The 20,957-nt window shown below is 37.5% G+C and overlaps 3 protein-coding genes across 8 annotated transcripts in view; 2 read left to right on the top strand and 1 right to left on the bottom strand.

Moving 5' to 3' along the window:
* The window catches only part of RAD17 (RAD17 checkpoint clamp loader component), a 31,639-nt gene extending 26,356 nt beyond the window's left edge, over positions 1-5,283 (bottom strand). For 2 of the 4 annotated variants that reach the window (XM_082652250.1, XM_082652253.1), the window contains exons 1-4: positions 5,144-5,277; positions 3,811-3,914; positions 1,657-1,914; positions 1,038-1,121 (exon numbers count right to left, since the gene is read on the bottom strand). In XM_082652250.1, coding sequence (XP_082508376.1) covers positions 1,038-1,121; positions 1,657-1,914; positions 3,811-3,914; positions 5,144-5,159 — 462 coding nt within the window. In that variant the 5' untranslated portion in view covers positions 5,160-5,277. Of the gene's footprint in view, positions 1-1,037; positions 1,122-1,656; positions 1,915-3,810; positions 3,915-4,786; positions 4,830-5,143 lie in introns of all 4 variants that reach the window. The other 2 variants (XM_082652251.1, XM_082652252.1) reach the window with 2 other exon arrangements.
* Positions 5,284-5,344: 61 nt separating this feature from the next.
* On the top strand, positions 5,345-20,004 carry AK6 (adenylate kinase 6). 2 transcript variants are annotated; one of them, XM_082652257.1, is made up of 5 exons: positions 5,345-5,436; positions 7,629-7,721; positions 16,657-16,715; positions 16,823-16,968; positions 19,547-20,004. In XM_082652257.1, the coding sequence occupies exons 1-5, from the start codon at positions 5,412-5,414 to the stop codon at positions 19,737-19,739; spliced, it is 516 nt and encodes a 171-aa protein (XP_082508383.1). In that variant the 5' UTR covers positions 5,345-5,411; the 3' UTR covers positions 19,740-20,004. The 2 variants fall into 2 exon arrangements, with proteins under 2 accessions (XP_082508383.1, XP_082508382.1); XM_082652256.1 differs by lacking the exon at positions 5,345-5,436 and adding an exon at positions 5,482-5,631 and having other exon boundaries at positions 19,547-20,001.
* Positions 5,586-9,743, top strand: TAF9 (TATA-box binding protein associated factor 9). Of its 2 annotated transcripts, none has more exons than XM_082652254.1 (3): positions 5,586-5,631; positions 7,629-7,721; positions 8,701-9,743. In XM_082652254.1, exon 3 carries the CDS (start codon positions 8,718-8,720, stop codon positions 9,513-9,515), a length of 798 nt encoding a protein of 265 aa, XP_082508380.1. In that variant the 5' UTR covers positions 5,586-5,631; positions 7,629-7,721; positions 8,701-8,717; the 3' UTR covers positions 9,516-9,743. The 2 variants fall into 2 exon arrangements, with proteins under 2 accessions (XP_082508380.1, XP_082508381.1); XM_082652255.1 differs by lacking the exon at positions 5,586-5,631 and adding an exon at positions 5,664-5,883.
* Positions 20,005-20,957: the final 953 nt, after the last annotated feature.

Raw genomic sequence — 20,957 nt, 5'->3', positions numbered from 1 at the left:
GAGGACCGCGTACCGCAAAAATTAAAAAAAAAAGAAAGAAATGTATATTAAGAAACATATTACCAGGAACAGGACTCTAAAGACAGACTAGAGGATGCAGCTCCCAGTAACATTCCCTCATTCAGTAAATCTGATAAAAAAAGTTAAAACTGAAAAATTATCAGGGGAAGATGCCCTACGTATAATGGTGGGCTGCAATCCTTGCTCATTTGTTTACTTTTATTAACTACAGTAAATAAGGGCCTGTATACTTGGACCTAGAGAAGAGCCAGTTACACTTTAATTTTATTATTTATTTATTTATTTTTTGGTCATGCTGTGCAGCAAAGGTGAAGGCAACTGTTCTAGATTTTAAAAGCCCTAAGAGATAGAACAATCATATGTAATGGGTGGTCCTTGATTAGATACTGGTTGTAACAAACCAGATATAAAAGACAACTGGAAAAATGTGAATATGAACAGAGCATTAGATAACATTAGAGAATTAAATGCCAAACATTTATAATTTACATTAAAATACTCATGGGTGAAAATGATGAGTATTTTTACAGGTACATGAATATTCACTTACTATTCTATTTTTTCTTTATGTTTCAAGAATCTCAAAATTAAAAAAATTTAAAAAGAGAGAGAGAGAATATTCTAGCTTGGGAGCCAAGGGTAATTATGGAATTAGGAAGTGAAAGAAAAAACATAAGCGTAGGATGAATGACTATTTTAGGTTATATTTAATACAAAAACTAATATGTAATTTGCCTGCTTGCTTTAGTGTGAGATAATCTGATATGCTAAATATATTAGCCCCCTAATGGTTTACTATGCTTTATATATAAGAGGGAAAAAGAGGTACAAGTCAAGGGGAAAATGCAAAGTCTCTTGAGTCTTTTAATGACGAAGAAGTAGTAAGGTCAGACAGCTTTCTACTGCAGGTGATCTGGACTTATGAGAAAGTCAACATGAAAGTTTTTAACTTCTTATAACCAACCAGAGAAACATTTGAGGCCAAATATTTTTAAACACATTTCTTATTTAGTTACCTGTTTGCGCTGCCTTTCTAAGACTTCAGCTTTTAACCAGGTTTCAACTTCTTCAATTTTCTTTTTATGCACAGCAAGTTCATGCTAAAATTTTCAAGTTTAAAATAAAACATTTTAACTCAAAATTTTTTGATACATCAGCACAGGTTACTCTACATATTTTTAATGAAAAAAACTAGAAACAAGTAACATGATATAGTAATAAAAAGGTCCTTTTGATTATACTTAATTCAATTCTTTATACTGATATGGAAAAATTCTATTCTTAAACTGACCCCAATATATGAAAATTTGAGGCACATATGCAATTATAAAATATTTTAAAATCCTGTTATACATTTTGGGAAGGGAATAAATAGGGAGGGGTATTACATTTAGCAAAAAATTAAATGGATCAAGTCTATGTTGGGGGTTAAATTAAATCGAAGACAAATAACCAATGGTATACCTTCTGAATAACTGTTGGGAAAATTTGAGACTTGGAATATAAAAAACCTAGAAATTATTATTTTTTTTCTAATTTATTTAGGCAGAAAGATTTTTATGAATATCTGAAAATGCACATCCCTCTCCTTCCTGAAAGTAAATCACGTAGACTTGTTTGTATGCCATTTATTACCTGCGTTTCTGGTTTGTATTTATCCACCCATGGTTCATTTTCTGACAGATATTCTTTTGAATTTTCTAGACCATAAATCTGCTTTGAGGAAGATAGGTTTCCTCTTTTTCTAGCTGGAAATTTGCTACTTTCTACTGTGGAAGGCACCTTTTTTCTTCTAAGGCTTGAGTTATTCACACCTAATGATGTGGCAGTAATAGTAGAGATGCTTGTAGTCTCTGAAAAATCATCAAATGATGAGTCTACCCAGTTTGTTATCTGAAAAAAAGAAACCATGTAAACACTATTACATTTTTTTTGCATCTATTCCCTATATAACTAAATGACTCTATTAAAAAAATTCTTATACTTGTAACATTTAAAATAAAAATCTCACAAATTAGCTCTTTAAATAAAATTGACTCTGTATTAGTCATTTTTCTACTTTACAATAAGCATAGATGTATACTTATCTACTTGATCATGGTAATGATGGATGTCATATAAATGAATATAGAATACAAACTTAATTCTTTTTATTAATTATAATCTTCCCAGAATAAAGATTAGACTGATACTTTAAAAACTCATTTGTAGCTCTGAAACACAAATATTAAAATTACCTACCAAAAAAAGAAGTAAAACAGAATAAAGAAAAACAGGCATTATTTTAACCATGTAGAGCAGTAAGAAAAGTAACACTTCTGCCTTGACCAGGTTAATACATTCACAAACTAAGAACCATTTTATACATTCAAATAATCCCTACTGGCTTTAAGATATGTGAAGATAGGTCTAAGAATACTGACACTATGAATAGTTTGTAATTATGACTTGATTATATTTTTCTTCAGTTCATGAAGCAACTAATATGTTTATGAAAGGGAGGCAGGCTTTCCAGGGAGGGTTAGTTGTCAGATTTGTTTAGGAAAACGAGTACTAGTTTAATAGAGCAGGAAAATCAGTGAGTTCTATTTCATGGTCTTCTAGTCTATAGAAACTATTAACCCCTCTACGTTTCCCTCCAACACTTCCTTTTCTTTAAACTCCTTTGTAAGAATACACACAGAAAAATGTCAAATTAAGCAATTTTAACCTAAAAATATTTGAGCATTAAAAAGCGTTCTTTTTTTAATAATTAGAATTTTAAAAGTGGACTTTTTCTTAACATTCCAACAGTATAAATCTAAAAAAATCTAGCTTAGTACCTGACTTTGTAATTCCCTGCCTGGCTAACAAGATTATATTTTCCTTGAAGAATACTCAGCCATAGTTGTGAACCATTTATTTGACAATGCTCCTTTCTGGGAGACAAACAAAACAAAAAACAGAGGTTGGAGCTGAAAGTAGGCTCAGGAGAAGCAATACTTTCAAGTATTTTATGAATGTGAAATCAAACTTCATTCCTCTTATAAACAGAATCTAGAATTATGATCAGCAGTGGGTAAAGAAATGAAGACTTTTTGGAAAAAAAATTTTAGTCATAGTTACCCAATTTATTTCCTCCTCTTTAAAAAGTCTATTATTAGTACTACAATTTTGGCCCCTTTCCTCTATTTTTAAGAGTACATAAAAATATTAGTAGTAGTAAAACTCTTGATAGCAATTCTGATCTAGCGATTCCAATCTCCATGTTACTTATACATTTTACAGTTTTCTTATGTAAACATGGATTTCCATTTACTTTTTAAAAAAAGAGGAAGAGGAAGAGAAACAGCAAAGTTAAATAATTCACTTAGAGTAAGAGAAAAATCAGATCCACCACTAGGAAAACAGCTAACTTTCAGTATACTGTCTGATACCCATCCTACCCACCCGCTAGCCTTGTTGAAAACTGGCACATTGAACCACCTAATTTCTAAGAAGCAGGGCTTGTTGTTAAGCTATAACACCAACTACAGCTCATGTATTTCCTCTTCTTCTATTGCTCTTTCATTCAAGAGTTTTCAGCCTTTTCTTTGTGACCAGGATTGTAAATAAACATTTTTTCAAAATTAAGGTTGTGTTTTCAGTGCACAGTTGTTTCACAATTTATTTTTGAACTTTTTAGATCACTAATTACAACAAATACTGGGCACCATTACTCTCATAGCAGTAATAAGTCATTGGGAACACATATAAAAATTTATAACTCCTTTTGGGCAGTTATCACATGGCCATTTTAGTGTATCATACCTTTGTGGAAGATGCCTTTGGTCTAAGAAAAGTTTTTGACATTATAAACTTTAATAGTTCCCATCCGTAGTATACAACCTGTAGTACATTAAAGTATAATTCACCTACGGGAAAAAAAGAAAAAAAATCTCAAATTAAGATAAACTGTAAAACAGAAATAATTAATATATATTGATAAAAATCAACGACATGATAAAGTTAAGGCTCAAGAACTAGTGAAAGAGAACACAGCAAACATACATGCAGCAAGAAATCAAAATACTAAAATAAATTTTACTTTTAATGACTATAACTGTCAAATTATCTGTGGTGATGTAACGTTTTTCCTACAAACTCAATAATGTATTAGAGAAAACAGAAAAACTACACATTTGTGAACCTATCTTTTGTCATTAAGAAAAATTAAACAATTTTATTTGTGTAGTTTTCATACTGAAAATTAAAATTCCCCACATTTCAAATTATAAAATTTCAAAAAATTTTCCAAAATTTCAAAAATAATAACAAAAAAAGCACCATACAATGAATTCAGACTTATCACTTACTTTGGACAAAGACTTTATATCTTACAGTAAACGTCTTCTATAACTGTTGTTATCTGAATACGTTATTATGAAATTTTTTGGCAACACTGCCTTCTGACTTTCATAGTTCTTCAATGTTTATACAAACTAGTGAACTCACCAATTTTAAGTTAGCCAGAAGGAAAGTTTTTTAAGGTCTACAAACCTGTAAGCTGAGCTTTATAGTTTGGAGTCACACATAATTTATGTGTAAATACTTCCACACCCTAGAAAACAAATCATACACACACACACACACACACAAATTGTTCACGACTAGAGAAGTTTTTGCTTTGCGGTTTCAAAGAGATACATAGGTGGAAAACACAGAGTTGGCAGCTCGAAATAAAAGACGCAGACTGTTGTTATAGTCAGGACTCTAGTCGCTCTTTGAAAGCAAGACTGACAGTTACCTCCTTGAAAAAGCAGGCAATTGTCCTTGATGGTACCAGGTTTCTGAAATGAGACGTCAGAGACAGAAGAGAACCTGAAGAGTATTTCTAGCAAACCCACCACCATCCTACACACTGCACTGGGGATACTAAGCTCACATATTCGTCCAACGTAATACTGCTAGTCAAGGTAACGCCGAGATGAGCTCGCGTGCCCCGGCTCCAGGCCAGAGCTCTGCACCCCGACCCGTCTCATCCCCAGATGGGATGGGCAGGTCGGGAGGAGGAGCCATCAGAGTCTGGGAAGGCGAGAAGGCAAAGATGGACTCGCGTCTCTACGACATATATACACCGCAGCCCCAGCCGCGGCAGCCTTACCTTCCGGTAGCTGCATCCCCTCGTGGGCCGAGAGGAGCGGTGGAGCCCAGGCTCAGCTCCAGGTGCAAGGGAAGCCACCCAGCCCTAACCGGGCTCAGCGCGGAACCCTCTTGGAGGTCCCGCCTCCCGGGGACCTTCCAGGTCGGTCGGCGCTTCCGCGACACAGCCCGAAAGGCGTGGCCTCCTAAGGAGCTACTGTCTTAGGCATCCAGCGCATTGCCTGACCGGAAGCGCCGACCCGACGTGTGCTCGTACTTCGGCCACTGCGATGGAAGCGTGTCATAGAAAGCCAGGTAACCAATGGTGGGTGACGAGGCGGCGGAGGTGGGTCGCGAGCGACACTCCAGGCCTCGAGTACCCCGGCGCCACTGGCGCTTGCCGTTACCCTCCCCTTCCGGCCCCTCCCTGTAGCGTGTAGGGCGCTTGTGCGGAGGCGTCGGGAGCCAGTGCGGCGAGGACCATGTTGCTTCCGAACATCCTGCTCACCGGTCAGGGGGCGCACTAGGGGTTGTGGTGGGCGGTGGGGCTGGCGCGGGGCGCGGAGTGCCCTGGGGCCTGGAAAGCCGGAAGTGGAGTCGCTTAGCGTTCTATTGCGAGGCTCGGCGAGGGTCGCGTGGAGTTGTAGTTGTCAGGGCCTGTACCCCCCGCCCTCGCGACGGTTTTGCACGAGGCTGGGGGAAGGGGACGACGGACGTTAATTCTTTTGCTCAGAGGTTGGCTACTCGGTGAGGCGGAGAGAGGTAGATAATATACAGTTCCCTCTTTTGGCAAGCTGCCTAATCTTTCGTAATCAGGTTTTTGTCTGTAAAATGGCTGTTGCTTCTTTACTTGGCGGGGTGTCTGCGTGGTTAGCGAGATAAGGTAAGGCAGTATTTGGCCCTTAGTAGATCCGTTAATGGTGGATGTTTTAGTCCTTAGGCCTCTAGGGCCGTCTCTTATTTTCCCTTTGTATCTGAGAGATTTCGATGAAGGGGTTCGGATGTTTGCGGTGTGGGGTGATAAATTTGCTGTATACGCTTGCGGAGTTAGCATCAGGGGCTTTTTCTTTGTGTTTTAAGAAGTAAAGGCATCTACTGAGCATCTCTGGTCGTTTCTCGTAGAGATGCTGTAAAATTCCCGGGCTGATCGTGGGTTTTTTTCTGGGTCTTTGGATCCATACTCAGGTCGCTTGTTACCTGTGAGGGGTAGTAAAATGCCGCATAACGACTTTAAAAAATATTTCTGGTCGTTTAACTCTGAAAATGTTTACTAAATTGTAGTATTTAATAGCACCATAGGGCATTCCTGGAAAAATCTAATGGGTGTAGATGCTGTTGCAGCACAATAAAATTTGAGGCGCTGTTTGTGGATCAAAGCCAAGTTTTATCCTTTAACAAAACGTAAGCATATTGGCAGCGCAGAAGTCCTGTCTGTGTCTGAGAGTAGCAGATTAACCTCAACAGGTTACGATTTAGCCTTTAAGCATCCTTAAGGGGAAGATTTTACAATATCTGATTTGTTTGGGTCAGACAGTGTCTTGGTTTTTTTAATATTAAGCCATATCGTCAAAAGTCTAAATGTGAGCGTTTTATTGAAAACATGGTGAGTTGAGGATTCAGACTTGGTGTATTATAGTGGACTGGAGGTAAAAATGTTATTGCCCTTATAGGTAGACTTGACTTATTCCTTCCTTTTTTTTTTTTTTTTTTTTTTGCGTTACTCACTGTTGTGGCCTCTCCCGTTACGGAGCGCAGGCTCAGCGGCCATGGCTCACGGGCCCAGCCGACTCTCAACCACTGCGCCACCAGGGAAGCCCAATTCCTTTTATCTTTAATTATAATGATCAGGTTTTGTAATTTCAGTGGCGTTAGTTCACGTTGAAAATTAAGTGTTTGATTATTTATCTTGAAACAATAAATATAAAAAAGGGAAGGTGAAGAACAATGTATAGTATGGCCATTTATGTAGAAGGAAATATATGGTGTGTGTATGTATGTATGCATGCAATGTGTGTATATGTACACGTGTAGTATGCTACCATATATTTGTATATATATGGATGTATACACAAACATATGTATATGACTTCTTTGGAGAGATACATAAGAAAGTGGTTTACACTGGTTGTCTCTAGGGAAGAGTATAGTGGATATTCTTTCATACTGCTTAACTTTTTTCCATGAACAATTTAATTTTTTTAAATTAAAGCAAATAAATGATGGCAGTTTATTTGAGGTAGCTAGTTTTATTCTGGGAATTTCCATGGTGGTGGCAGACAGTCTGTAATTGTCATCAGATTCTCCCAAGCCCAATCCTGGTGAAATCAGATACACTGGGTGAAATTCTGATATTCAGCAGGCTTTGGGTAGTTTTGATTAGATTATGGTGTGTGTAATTTTATATAGGATTGCTAATTAGGAAACTTTTCAGTTGTTAAGAAGGCAGATTAGAGGCTAAAGTCTAATAAGTATTCATGAACAGTATTTTTCTGTGGCTTGTCTTGCAGGTACACCAGGGGTTGGAAAAACCACGCTAGGCAAAGAACTTGCATCAAGATCAGGACTGAAATACGTTAATGTGGGTGATTTAGCACGAGAAGGTAAGGGGCACTTTGGTGTTAGATTTGTTTAAAAAAGTGAAAAGAATAATGGAGTATTAGTACTGTACTTGTGAGAAGGTACAAAAAGCAGAGAAAAATTGCCATGAAGGAATTAATGCTCTGTTGGGGACCCATAGAAATAGAACATATTGTCTCATGCTGTGTCCTAGTTATTTTGACCACTACATCCCCTCTGCAGTTGGCTAGCAGTTCTTGTGGACAGTAATAAGTGGGATAGCTTCCAGGAAGATTAGACTTAGGACAGTTTGAATATGAGGAAGAGGGAGAGTATTTTTGAGTTGGGAAAACACGTAAAGGTCAGGGTGGTGCTAAGCATATATATCTATGGAGACAGTGAGTATATGAGCTCACTGGAAGGACATGATTTTGAACTCAGGCAGTAGGACATGGCTGTCCTATGGTCTTTTCCTAGATTAGTTTATAGGTGCATGCCTGTAAGCAACTGCACGTTTTTGTTTGTTTGCTTTTTGCGGTACGCGGGCCTCTCACTGTTGTGGCCTCTCCCATTGCGGAGCACAGTGTGTGCAGGCTCAGCGGCCATGGCTCACGGGCCCAGCCGCTCTGCGGCATGTGGGATCTTCCCGGACCGAGACACAAACTTGTGTCCCCTGCATCAGCAGGCGGACTCTCAACCACTGCGCCACCAGGGAAGCCCCAACTGCACATATTTTAAAATGTTGTATGTTTTTGGTTATTTTACCCTGTTTTTCCCCAATCTTTTATCACTCCCTTATTTGTGTCTTCATCTTTTTATATTCTCTAATGGGTAGAAAATAAATTTAAGTGAAGGGAACTTTAAATGTGCCTCATTAAAATTAAAAAGATTTAGCGTATTTTTTAGTTTATATTTTTAAAAATTTAACATGTATTTTAAAATTTTAAAGTTCCTGACAGTTGCTACTAAAGTAACTATTTCAGGTTTGATCTAATGTACATATTTTTTTCAAATGATCTAAAGTCTGATCACCGGATATCATGGAGTCTGGCAAGATGGCTTCTCCCAAGAGCATGCCGAAAGATGCACAGATGATGGCACAAATCCTGAAGGATATGGGGATTACAGAATATGAACCAAGAGTTATAAATCAGATGTTGGAGTTTGCCTTCCGATATGTGACCACAATTCTAGATGATGCAAAAATTTATTCAAGTCATGCTAAGAAGGCTACTGTTGATGCAGATGATGTGCGATTGGCCATCCAGTGTCGTGCTGACCAGTCTTTTACCTCTCCTCCCCCAAGAGATTTCTTATTAGATATTGCAAGGCAAAGGAATCAAACCCCTTTGCCATTAATCAAGCCATATTCAGGTCCTAGATTGCCACCTGATAGATATTGCTTGACTGCTCCAAATTATAGACTTAAATCCTTACAAAAAAAGGCATCTACTTCTGCGGGAAGAATAACAGTTCCACGGTTAAGTGTTGGTTCAGTTACTAGCAGACCAAGCACTCCCACGCTTGGCACACCAACCCCACAAACCATGTCTGTTTCAACTAAAGTAGGGACTCCAGTGTCCCTCACAGGGCAAAGGTTCACAGTACAGATGCCCACTTCACAATCCCCAGCTGTAAAAGCATCAATTCCTGCAACATCAGCAGTTCAGAATGTTCTAATTAATCCATCACTAATTGGGTCCAAAAATATTCTTATTACCACTAACATGGTGTCATCACAGAATACTGCCAGTGAAGCATCAAATGCATTGAAAAGAAAACGTGAAGATGATGATGATGATGATGACGATGATGATGATGACTATGATAATTTGTAATTTAGCCTTGATGCATGTAACATGTATACTTGGTTTTGAATCCATTGTACTGAGATTAAACATGCATGCTAGATGTTTCCATGTTGTGTTTTAGGAAAATAGTATTGAATGAGTAAATATGGTTACCATACTTTTCAATTGAGATATTGTGTTGGATTTTCTTTAATAGGATTAGTAATGGTTTTTCATCAGCCTTTAAGTGTAAAAAATAAAGTTGTAATTCATCCATTTGATTGTTGGTACTTTGGCGATAATGTTTTTACATTTTTAGATGCAATTTTCTGCCTCATTATCACCAACAGAAATAACAGTTGCAAAAGCTTGAAGTTGTTGCAGTCTGTTCCTTACCAATAGTCACTTCTAGTGTCTTCACGTGTTTAGGTTATAGTATGATCTCTGGTGTGTAAGTCACTCTTACGGGCCATTCTTTCAGATTGCTGAAGTATACCATGTCTGTTTTTTAGAGAGACCACTTGGTCAGGATTTTTATTTATAGCGAATCCTCATCCATTTAGATTTATCTTTCTCAATTGCCAGACTTCTTCCTAGGTCCCATTTTTCTATCCCTTTGGATATATTTAAGGACCCTTGGTGTGGCTCCGAGTATCTTACCACTTAAAAATTTTTGAAGTTTTAGGGCTTCCCTGGTGGCACAGTGGTTGAGAGTCTGCCTGCTAATGCAGGGGACACAGGTTTGAGCCCCGGTCTGGGAAGATCCCACATGCCGCGGAACAACTGGGTCTGTGAGCCACAACTACTGAGCCTGCGCGTCTGGAGCCTGTGCTCCGCAACAAGAGAGGCCGCCCCCACTTGCCACAACTAGAGAAAGCCCTCGCACAGAAACGAAGACCCAACACAGCAAAAATTAATTAATTAATTAATAAACTCCTACCCCAACATCTTTAAAAAAAATTTTTTTTTGAAGTTTTTCCCCGTTATTCCTTTTTGCAGGTCAATTTTTGTGCATCTTTGCTTGTCATATTCTTGATACTATAAGCTAGTATCATGCTTATATTTTTAATCCAGGTTTGGCATTCAAATTATAGTTAATAAAACTTAGGTCTTTATTTACTACTGTGCATAGCTTGACATTTTCCATTTTATACCTATATGAAATCTGGTTTTGTTCCTTTGCCTGTTGAACTTTACTGTTTTTGACAAGTGATTTCAGAGTCACATATGTCAGTCAATTTCAGTCATGTCTTCCAGTTCTCATCTCACCCACTCAATATTTCTAAACTTAATGAAATTACTATATAATCTGTCATGAATAGCACTGAGAGCAACAGTAACACCAGACCAGGGATATTCCACTGTGAGACACTCCTTTTCCTTTTCACTGAGTCTCCTTGTACTCAAAAGATGTGTGTACACTTGATGGTGCATGGTCCTGACCATCCTCTTTTTATTTTATTGAGACTATTTCATGAGAATCTGCCTTAAATGAAAAGCGGAGCTTTTTTTCCCTCCCATTATGCCAGATAAAGGATTTCTGATCTGATTTGACATGTGTTAGATGAGGTGCTTTATAGTGATTTCAAAATGTACCAGATTTTTTCCCTCCGATGCCATCTGAGTATATCTGAAAATCTTACTAGGAAATAGTCTGAGACATTCAGCCTCCTCATTTTTTCCAAATGGTAATATGTTGTAAGGGAAACCATGCAATCTTCTGTAAAGCAGTGTGGTTCTCAACAGGGGGTGATTTTTGCCCTCCAGGGGACATTTGGCACCTTCTGAGATATTTTGGTAGTCATAACTGGAGTGGGGGGGCTGCTACTGACCTCTAATGGGTAGAGTCTAGGGATTCTGCTGAACATCCTACAACTCACAGGACAGCCCTCCACCCCCATAACAGAATTATCAAGCTCAAAAGGTCAGTAGTGTTTCAGGTTTAGAAACCCTGCTATAAGTAAGGAGACAAAAAACAAAACTGGTTTTAAACAAATGTGTCTAAATGGAGTTTATTGCCATCCTAGTAGTCATGTTGAATGGCTGTATTATTTGTAAGAGACCTTCTTTATGACATTTAGAACTAAAGCAGGAAAAATTAGGTGGGGAATTAAGCTTAATAAAACTATGGAGAGTCCTGAATGTGGAGTGACTAAGAATGCTTTTCTTACCCCTGTTCTTCCAGTCTCGCATTCCTCACTTGATGTCCTTTCCCATATGCAATCATTTAATTAAACTTCTACCAGCATCCTTAATTTTCCTGCCACCAGTTTTATCAGTCTTCAGCCTCTATGCCTAACCCCAGGATGCTCATATGTCTAGACATTGGATGCATTTCAAATATCTGGCCCTCAACACTTAAAATCTTGATGTGTTTCTAAGGCAGGGGTTGGCAAGCTGCAGCTGTTTTTGTAGGAGCCACTAGCTAGATTAGGCTGCAAATCCTGAAGTATTTATTGTCTGGCCCTTTACAGAAGAAGTTTGCCATTCCCGCTCTAACCTATGTGTATCGCATTTTTTTCCCTCACCTGAATCAACTACCACTGGAAGCCTTTGAAACTAACTTCTCCGTTGTCCTCTCTCCAACACTGCTCTCCCAATCTTTTTATCTGATTCTCTCCTTCCCACCATATATACCTCTTTCCCCTGTGAACTCATTGCAGCCATCTTGTAATCCTGCCCCTCCCTCTGGTAATTTCATTGACTCAGGACTAGTTAGTCCTTTTTACTTATAACTCTTAAATTTATTATTAAACCTTAGCCCAACATCTAGACATCTACAAGATTTAACCATCTGGATAGTTCCCACATATTTCCAAATTAATGTTTAAAAAGCACATGTTCTGAAGTCATCCCTGACTGCTTGCCCATTCCTGATTCCTGTCACCCACACATTAAAAATGCATTTACACACTACACAGATGCACTTGTCTCCTATGATAGTTTAAAAAATCCCTTTGATACCCCTATCCCATTCCTAAGACCATTAACGCTGTGTCCCTTTGGTACCGCTATACCATTCTCAAGACCATTCGTGCTGAATCTCTTCTTCTGTATCTCTTCCCTCCCTCTTCTGTACACCATCATTATGTCCTTTAAAAAGGGGGCGGGCGGGGAGAGGGGATGAAATTACTTGAACTTTTTAATGATAAAGGCCACTCACCTTAATGAAGTAATGAACTGGCCACAGTTTACCTTCAGCCCTTCCCTGCAGCCACTATGCCCTATGTCCCCTTAAGTCTACCCACAGTGCACTATTGTTCTTCAAACGCATGGGGAGTCTTCCATCTCCATGTCCTTATACATGCTACTCCCTTTACCTGTACATGCCCTTCCTCATCTGTCTTATAAACGGTTCCTTAAAAGGCCCCACTCGAATGCCGCATCTTTTGGTGCTAACTTCTCTTGGCAGAATTCATTGCTCTCTTTGCATAAAAGGCCAGGTATCAAAGCTCCCAATCCTTCTAAACCAATTAACTTCTTATACTAATTGCATTAGTATAGATGCAAAATAGATGACTAGCATCCCTATATGGTTAGCTTTAAAGAACGGCTTTCACGTTGAGTGTATAAATGATAGGATGGCAGTTAAAGGAAAGGTCATGTTTTTATAGCTTGACTAATGACAGCTTGGAAGGTCTTTTTAAGGTAAGAAGGTCATTTTAAGCCTTTTAACCGGCTCCACAATCAATTTTTTTCTGCAAGTAATTTATCTAAGTAAATCATGAAACTTTGTTTAGGAAACTGATTTAAGTTTCGATAATTTGATGAAATCAAGCTTTTTTTTCCTCTTTGCCGTATGAAGATCCACTGTATAGACAATTATAAATGTGACTACCAGTTGAAGTTTCTAAAGTAGCACAAATTTTTCCTCTTTTTGGAAATTTGAAACAAAGTTTAGAATTCATCTCTCTCCATTCCTTGGAGTACAGGTTATAATTACCACCTAAAATTCTGCAGTAGCTTTTATATGGTATCCATGCTTCTTCTGGACTTGCTTCCTTCCAACTCCACACAGAAATCAAAATGATTTTTAAAAATTTGAAATTAATCATGTCATTTCATGCTTAAAATGCTTTAATGATTTTCCTTTGCTTTGGGATAAAGTCTAAACAACTCAGTGCAGCCTTCAAGGTCTTTTTTTTTAATTTAATTAATTTTTTTTTTGGCTGTGTTGGGTCTTCATTGCTGCGTGCCAGCTTTCTTTACCTGCGGTGAGCGGGGGCTACTCTTCATTGTGGTGCGTGGGCTTCTCACTGCTGAGCCTTGTCTTTGTTGTGGAGCACGAGCTGTAGGCTCGCGGGCTTCAGTAGTTCTGGCACTCCGGCTCAGTAGTTGTGGCTCGCGGGCTGAAGAGCGCAGGCTCAGTAATTGTGGCGTACGGGCTTAGTTGCTCCACGGCATGTGGATCTTCCCAGACCAGGGCTCAAACCCGTGTTCCCTGCATTGGCAGGTGGACTCTTATCCACTGCGCCACCAGGGAAGTCCCTCAAGGCCCTTTTTAATCTGGCCTTAATCCCCCTGACCCCTTATCACTTATTTTCTAACTATTCTGAAAGACTTTTCCTCCCTTGAAAGGCTTGCCCTCCTTAGTCTCTCTGCCTTTGAATATCTTGTTTTCTCTGTTAAGAATCGTCTTACCTACCTTTTTTTTCCTGAGCTAACTGCTTCAAGTTTCCACTTAGAAGTTACCTGCTTCAGGAAGCCTTCTCTAATATCCCAAGTTTATGTTCCTAACCTAAAAGGTCCCCATGTTATTGCTCCCAGAGCACCATGATCCACAGCATTAAATATTACAATTTCCAGGTTACTTGTCTGTCATCTCCCATTTTATTGTCAACTCTTCGAGGGAAGGACTGAGTTGGTGTTCTTGTTCAATTTGTTCACTATTATATCTTCCTTATCTCTGTAATTACTGGTACATGGTGTTTGATAAATGTTTTTTGAAATGAATGTTGGAAAGCTTGAATTACACTATTTTATTAATATGTATTCACATGACTTAAGAAATCCTGCATTTCAGCATTGCAGTATATAAAGACTTTAATTCTAAAAGTTAATGCTGCTATAGTTGTCTGTTTTAGGCAGCATATATTTTTAAAGATTTAACTAGTCTGGATTTAAAATATGAAGGAACATTTATCTACTCCAGATTCCCACATAGTACAAAATCAGCTGTAGGTATTCTTAGATTTTGTGGCATTGTAAAAAAAAAAAAACAAAACGTGTGTGTATATATATATATATATATATACACACACATATATAGTATTGTAAAAATAACAGAAATTTAACAACCTGATATTTTACTTACTTAAGTTTAATTACATAATATTTTAGCAAGTTAGTAAACAAGATTTAACTAATTCGCTATTGTTGAACATTTTACAGCATCTTTTTAAATTTTTTTCTGGTTTGAAATTCAATGGTCAAAAGAAATCTCTGAACGGGTATAACGTTTTACTTTTAAAAATTATTCGTTTCCAGAGTCAGTTTACTAAATGCATGTATAACTAATATAACAGGTATAAAAAGCCTCATTTAAATTTTCATCTCTTTAGTAGCTGGGAAAGTACAGTATTTTTTCATGTATTGTTTACTAATTATCTTTTCCATCCTGTGTGAATTTTTTTCTTATTCTTTCTTAAGCTACTTATTGTTACTTTGAATTTAAGGTATTTATATAATCTACATTTCAGTCCTTTGTCCTAGTATTTCTCCCTGCCATTTTTCATTTTTTTTAAATTATATTATTTTTCATCGAACAGAGATTTAACATTTTATATGTTTCAATCAATTATTTTTTTTTTCACAAACTCAAATGTATCATACCTTTGTAGGTTTAATTTTCCATTAGTTATCTTTGGAATTAAGAAATTAGCTCTTGGGGCTTCCTTGGTGGCACAGTGGTTGGGGGTCCGCCTGCCGATGCAGGGGACGCAGGTTCGTGCCCCGGCCCGGAAGGATCCCGCATGCCGTGGAGTGGCTGGGCCCGTGAGCCATGGCCGCTGGGCCTGCGCGTCCGGAGCCTGTGCTCCTCAATGGGAGAGGCCACAACAGTGAGAGGCCTGCGTACCGCAAAAAAAAAAGAAAAAGAAAAAGAAATTTAAAAAAAGAAATTAGCTCTTTAATTCAGCTAGGGTTTGTGGTGTAAAGTAAGGGTTTAGATTAGTTTCTATATTGTTAACCAGTTTTCCCCATACCAAGACAGTTTAACTTTTTAGCTGGTAAGAGTTTCTGGTAACTGAACTGTAACCCAAGAAGTCAGAGGCCACACTAGGATGCTAGAGAAATGGTTCATGTGCCCAGAATCAGCCCACAGACCCTCCAGGAAGACAGTTAAAACTGCCTTTGTGCCTTCCACAAACCCTCAGGACCACCCCTTCGTCACTTCAGAACTCACGCTCCTTTGAAGCTCATTTCAACCTGTGCCAAACTATTAAGGGGAAAGAGGTGGGAAGACTATAGCATGCACTTCGAGATGGCTAGAAGAATGATCTAAGCCTGCCTTAGAGTATATACCTCCTAGGGATTCAGGATGAGGGTGGGATTGGTATGTCTCACCTCCTTAAGACACACTTCCTTTGAAAGGAAGCTTTAATTTGTTGAAAAATTCTTATGTTAGATTTAAATCTGCCTTCTTTATGCCTGCCCCATCATTCTTGTTTTACCTTCTGAAATAAGATATTCAACCCTTGGCTTTTGGGGATGCTGGAATTCTAGAAGTGAAGGAGCATCTGGGTACTGACTCTCCTTCCCCAAACCCCATGAAGATGTGACCTTAGTGACAAAGGGTTCATTTCTGGAATCAAGAACCTGCTGTTCCTTTTAATAAGTTTCATATCCTTCGCCTAATAAATTTGGAACTTAATCTCCTGTTAATGTGTGTACGAGTGTTTGTATCCATGTGTCCCCCCTTCGCACCAATCTGTAGCTCACTGAAACTAGTTCTCTTCTACTAATAGCCCCACAAATTCTGAAGTTGGCTATTATTCATTCTTTTTCAGGTATTTTGTTATCCAAGTTTCCTTCTAGACAAAATTCTAATTTATCAATACTGCTCTTTATATATGCTGTCCATATGACATCTATTGTATTAGTGCCCTCCCTTGTCTCTAAGAGTAATTAAAAATTACTGAAAGTTACTTAGAAAATACTACTTTAATATGCCAATGTAAATCTCTTTTAGGGCAGTTATATGATGGCTATGATGAAGAGTATGATTGTCCCATTTTAGATGAAGACAGAGTAAGTACAATCTTTTTTATACAGTATACATTTAAAATTTATAGGAAAGTTGACCTCAGTTTTTTTAAAGAGTATTCGTCTTTTTTTTTTCCTCCCCTTTCTTACAGGTAGTTGATGAGTTAGAAAACCAAATGAGTGAAGGTGGAGTTATTGTTGATTACCATGGTTGTGATTTCTTCCCTGAACGCTGGTTTCATATAGTATTTGTGCTGAAAACAGATAACAGTGTTTTGTACAACAGACTTGAAACTAGGTAAGGAAGGAAGAACGCTGAATCCTTAAAGTATTATGTAAACTTTTACTCAGATTCCTGAAGTTGGCCAACATGAACATCATAAAAGGTTCTATTTGAAAACGTGACTACTTTATTTTGGTCTTATTATAAGCCAAGTCTGTACGGTACCAACATTCTGAACCTAACGGAAAAAGGTGCATTCGTAAAACGCAAGCAGTAGTTTCTGAGTAAATGAATACCTCAGCTGACAGTCTGATTCAGTAAAATGTACTATATATCAACCCTACTTAGTCATGCTTTTTCCTTAATGTAAAACTTTTATAGGAAAACAGCCAAACCAATAACATACTCTTTGCTATGGAATGAACATTACCCACTCAAATCATCCTCACAACAGAAATGGGAAAGCTTATGAAAAGCTAAAGATAAATGAACATTTTACAACCTTTAACAAGATAAATTAACATTTCACAATATATTTGAGTTCATGCCTTCAGGAGAGCATCAGACTTAATCCAGAATAACCAGAAAAGCAAAATTTTATGGAAGACATTTTCCCACTGTCTTTTGATTCAAACTGTGGAAAAGAGGAGATTTTAGAGGAATTTAGAGAGCAGTCTCCAGAAGGAAAACTCCAGAAGTTTGCCTAACTTCAGGTTCAGAATTTGTGGTTCTCACTGACTATAGTCAGCTCTGACTAAGCACCATTGGATGGGATACTCGCAGATTCTTGCACAAAAAAGTATAGTGGCAAATACATAGGGAAAGTTAGGTTGGGGCTATACCTAAAACTTTCATCATCTTTCTTTAGTCGGGGAAAAGCCATTAAAAATATTTGAACAGAGCAGTAATAGAGACAATACGGTACATATGTGTTTTCTAAAAGACCATTTAACATTTTTATTAAAAATTACTATTTTATGTAAATAACTAAAGACTAAAGTATGAAAAAACTATGAGAAAGTAGTCTTGTTTTAACCATTGAAAAAACAAAGTTAATCACCTTAAAAAAAGCTTTATTGAGATAAATTCACATACCATGTGAATTGTACACCCATTTGAAGTGTACAATTAAGTGGTTTTGAGTATATTCACAGTTATATATCCATTACTATAACCAATTTTTAAAAATGTTCATCACCCCTCCCCCACCAAAAAACCCATACCCATTGGCAGTCACTCTCCATTTTCCCTCAGTCCCCAGTCCTAAGCAACCAGTAATTTACCTTCTATCTCTGTGGATTTGCCTGTTCTGGACTTTTTATATAAATGAAATCATACAAAATGTGATCTTTTGTGTCTGGCTTCTTTTACTTAGCATAACGTTTTCAAGGTTCATCTGTGTTATGGCATGTACCAGTACTTCATTTCTTTTTATTGCCAAATAATATTCCATTATGTGGATATACCATATTTTATTTATCCAGTTATCAGATTATAGACATTTGGATTGTTTGCAATTTTTGGCAATTACGAATAATGCTGCCATGAACATTCATACACGTGTTTTTGTGTGAACATTACATGTTCATTCATTTATCTTGGGTATTGAATTTCTTTAGGAATAGGATTGCTAGGTCATATGTTAACTATGTAACCTTTTGGGGAACTGTCAGACCATTTTCCAGAGTGGCTGCACCACTTTACATTCCCAAGAGTAGTGTATGAAGCCGCCAGTATTTTCACATCCTTGTTATCTTTTTGATTGTAGCCATCCTAGTGGATGTGAAGTAGTATTGCATTGTGGTTTTCATTTGCATTTCCTTGATGGCTAATGATGTTGAGCATCTTTTTATGTGCTTATTGGCCATTTGTATATCTTTTTTGGAGAAATATCTATTTGGATCTTTTGCCCAATTTTTAATTTGGTTATTTGTCCTTTCTTTATTAAGTTACAAGAGTTCTTTACGTATTTTAGATGTAAGTCCCTTATCAGATACAAGATTTGCAGAAATTTTCTCCCATTCTGTGGGTTTTTTCATAAAGTTAATCATCTTTTAAGTACTTCAATTTAATTTTGATTGTTACAAAGTTTAACTAATTTGAGTTTGAATTTTCCTTATCTTTTTTCACTAGCTAATGAGTTGGCTAATTTACATCCGCATAAAGATTATATAATTTTTTCAATGTCTTTGGAATTGGTAAAGTACAGATACATCTGTGTGATCAAGTACCCAATCAGTATATGCTATTCCTTATCATATGCATTTTATTTTATTATATGCCATCTACTTGTTTTATGTGTCTATATCTTAAGTCCTTAACTCTTTTGAAATTTAGGACCATAGCTATAGACTATTTATCTCATAGCTTGGCATCTGGCTTGAGGTAGGTAGATGTTTGCTAATTGAGTGGCTGACAGATTGTAGGGAAAAAAGTCTCAGACAAAGGTAAACTTTGGTCCTTAGTTTAACCCTCTCTCTTGTCAAAGAAGTCTCTCATATTCACAGAAGCCAATCTGTTTTCTCTAGGTAAAGAGCCTACAAGAAGTATTTTTGCGTGATTTTTCATGTGTTCAAAAGTGTCCAGTTTCTAGTCTGTTGCTAAAACTCCAGTTAATGCCATTCAGTTTGTTTATCTTCTCTTTGCCTTCTAGGGGTTATAATCAGAAGAAACTAAAAGACAATATTCAGTGTGAAATTTTTCAAGTTCTTTATGAAGAAGCCTTGGGATCCTACAAGGAAGAAATAGTGCATCAGTTGCCGAGCAATAAACCAGAAGATCTAGAGGATAATATCAATCAGATATTGAAATGGATAGAGCAGTGGGTCAAAGATCATAGCTCTTGACTTAACAAGAATGCCACTTTACAATCACTCTTGATACCTCTCTGCTGACATCATATAAATTGTTCAATGATCAGTATCAGTACAACTTTCTTATTGAAATTGTGCTGTTGGACTCATAGGTGGATAGTATAAAGGTTTGTGTTTAGTTTTTTTTCTCCATGAGAAAGCTAAACAATCTCAAGTATAATGAATAGTATTATTAAGGATTGAGAGTTAAAACTGTAATTGTTTAATGCTTCAGTTGCTAAAGAATAAATCTGATCAAATGGTTGGATATCTTTTATTACAGAAGAAACTGATGATCTCTTAAAATAAAACTTAGACTAAAGATAAAGCATCAGTCTTCCATTTTTATTTCTTTAAATTAAAAAAATGGAAGTGGTAATACTTGCACTTTGTATAAAATTCAAAAGGTACGAAAGCGTATACAGATGGCGCCCAATTTACAGTGGTTCAACTTAGGATTTTTCTACTTTACTATGGTGCAAAAGTGATACGTGTTCACTAGAAACCGTACTTTGAATTTTGACCTTTTCCTGGGCTAGCAAAGTGCAGCACAATACCTGTGACGCTGCGCAGCAGCAGGGAGCTGCAGCTCCCAGTCAGCCAGGTGGTCGTGAGAGTAAACAACTGATACACACAACCATTCTGTTTTTCACTTTCAGTACAGTAGTCAAATTACAAGAGGTAGTTAATCCTTTATTATAAAATAGGCTTTATGTTAAGATGATTTTGCCCAGTTGTAAGTTAATGAAAGTATTCTGAGCATGTTTAAGGTAGGCTAGGCTGGGGACCTCCCTGGTGGTCCAGTCGTTAGGACTCCACGCTTCTACTGCAGGAGGTGCGGGTTCCATCCCTGGTCTCGGAACTAAGATCCCACATGCTGCGCGGTGCAGCCAAAAAAAAAATTTTAAAAGTATGCTGGGCTAAGCTGTGATGTTTGGCAGGTCAGGTGTATTGAACGCATTTTTGACCTAGGATATTTTCAACTTATAATGCGTTTATCGGGAAGTAACCCCGTTGTAAGTCAAGGAAGATGTGTACCGGAAAGGTAGGTTTCCCTTCCAGGCCACCCTGTTCTTCAGTCACCACTAGATTCCCTCCCTTTAGGAAATATTGTTACTCATTTCCTGTGTATCTTTTCAGAGATTTTATGCCTGCAAAGCATGTGTGTGTGTGTACTTTTTTTTTAAGCATATGGTAGCATACCATGCAAAC

Source organism: Grampus griseus (genome assembly GCF_964374135.1).
Source record: "Grampus griseus genome assembly, chromosome: 3".
Lineage (NCBI taxonomy): Eukaryota > Metazoa > Chordata > Mammalia > Artiodactyla > Delphinidae > Grampus > Grampus griseus.
Note: the sequence above shows the minus strand (reverse complement) of the source record. Positions and strands in the feature narration are given on the sequence as shown.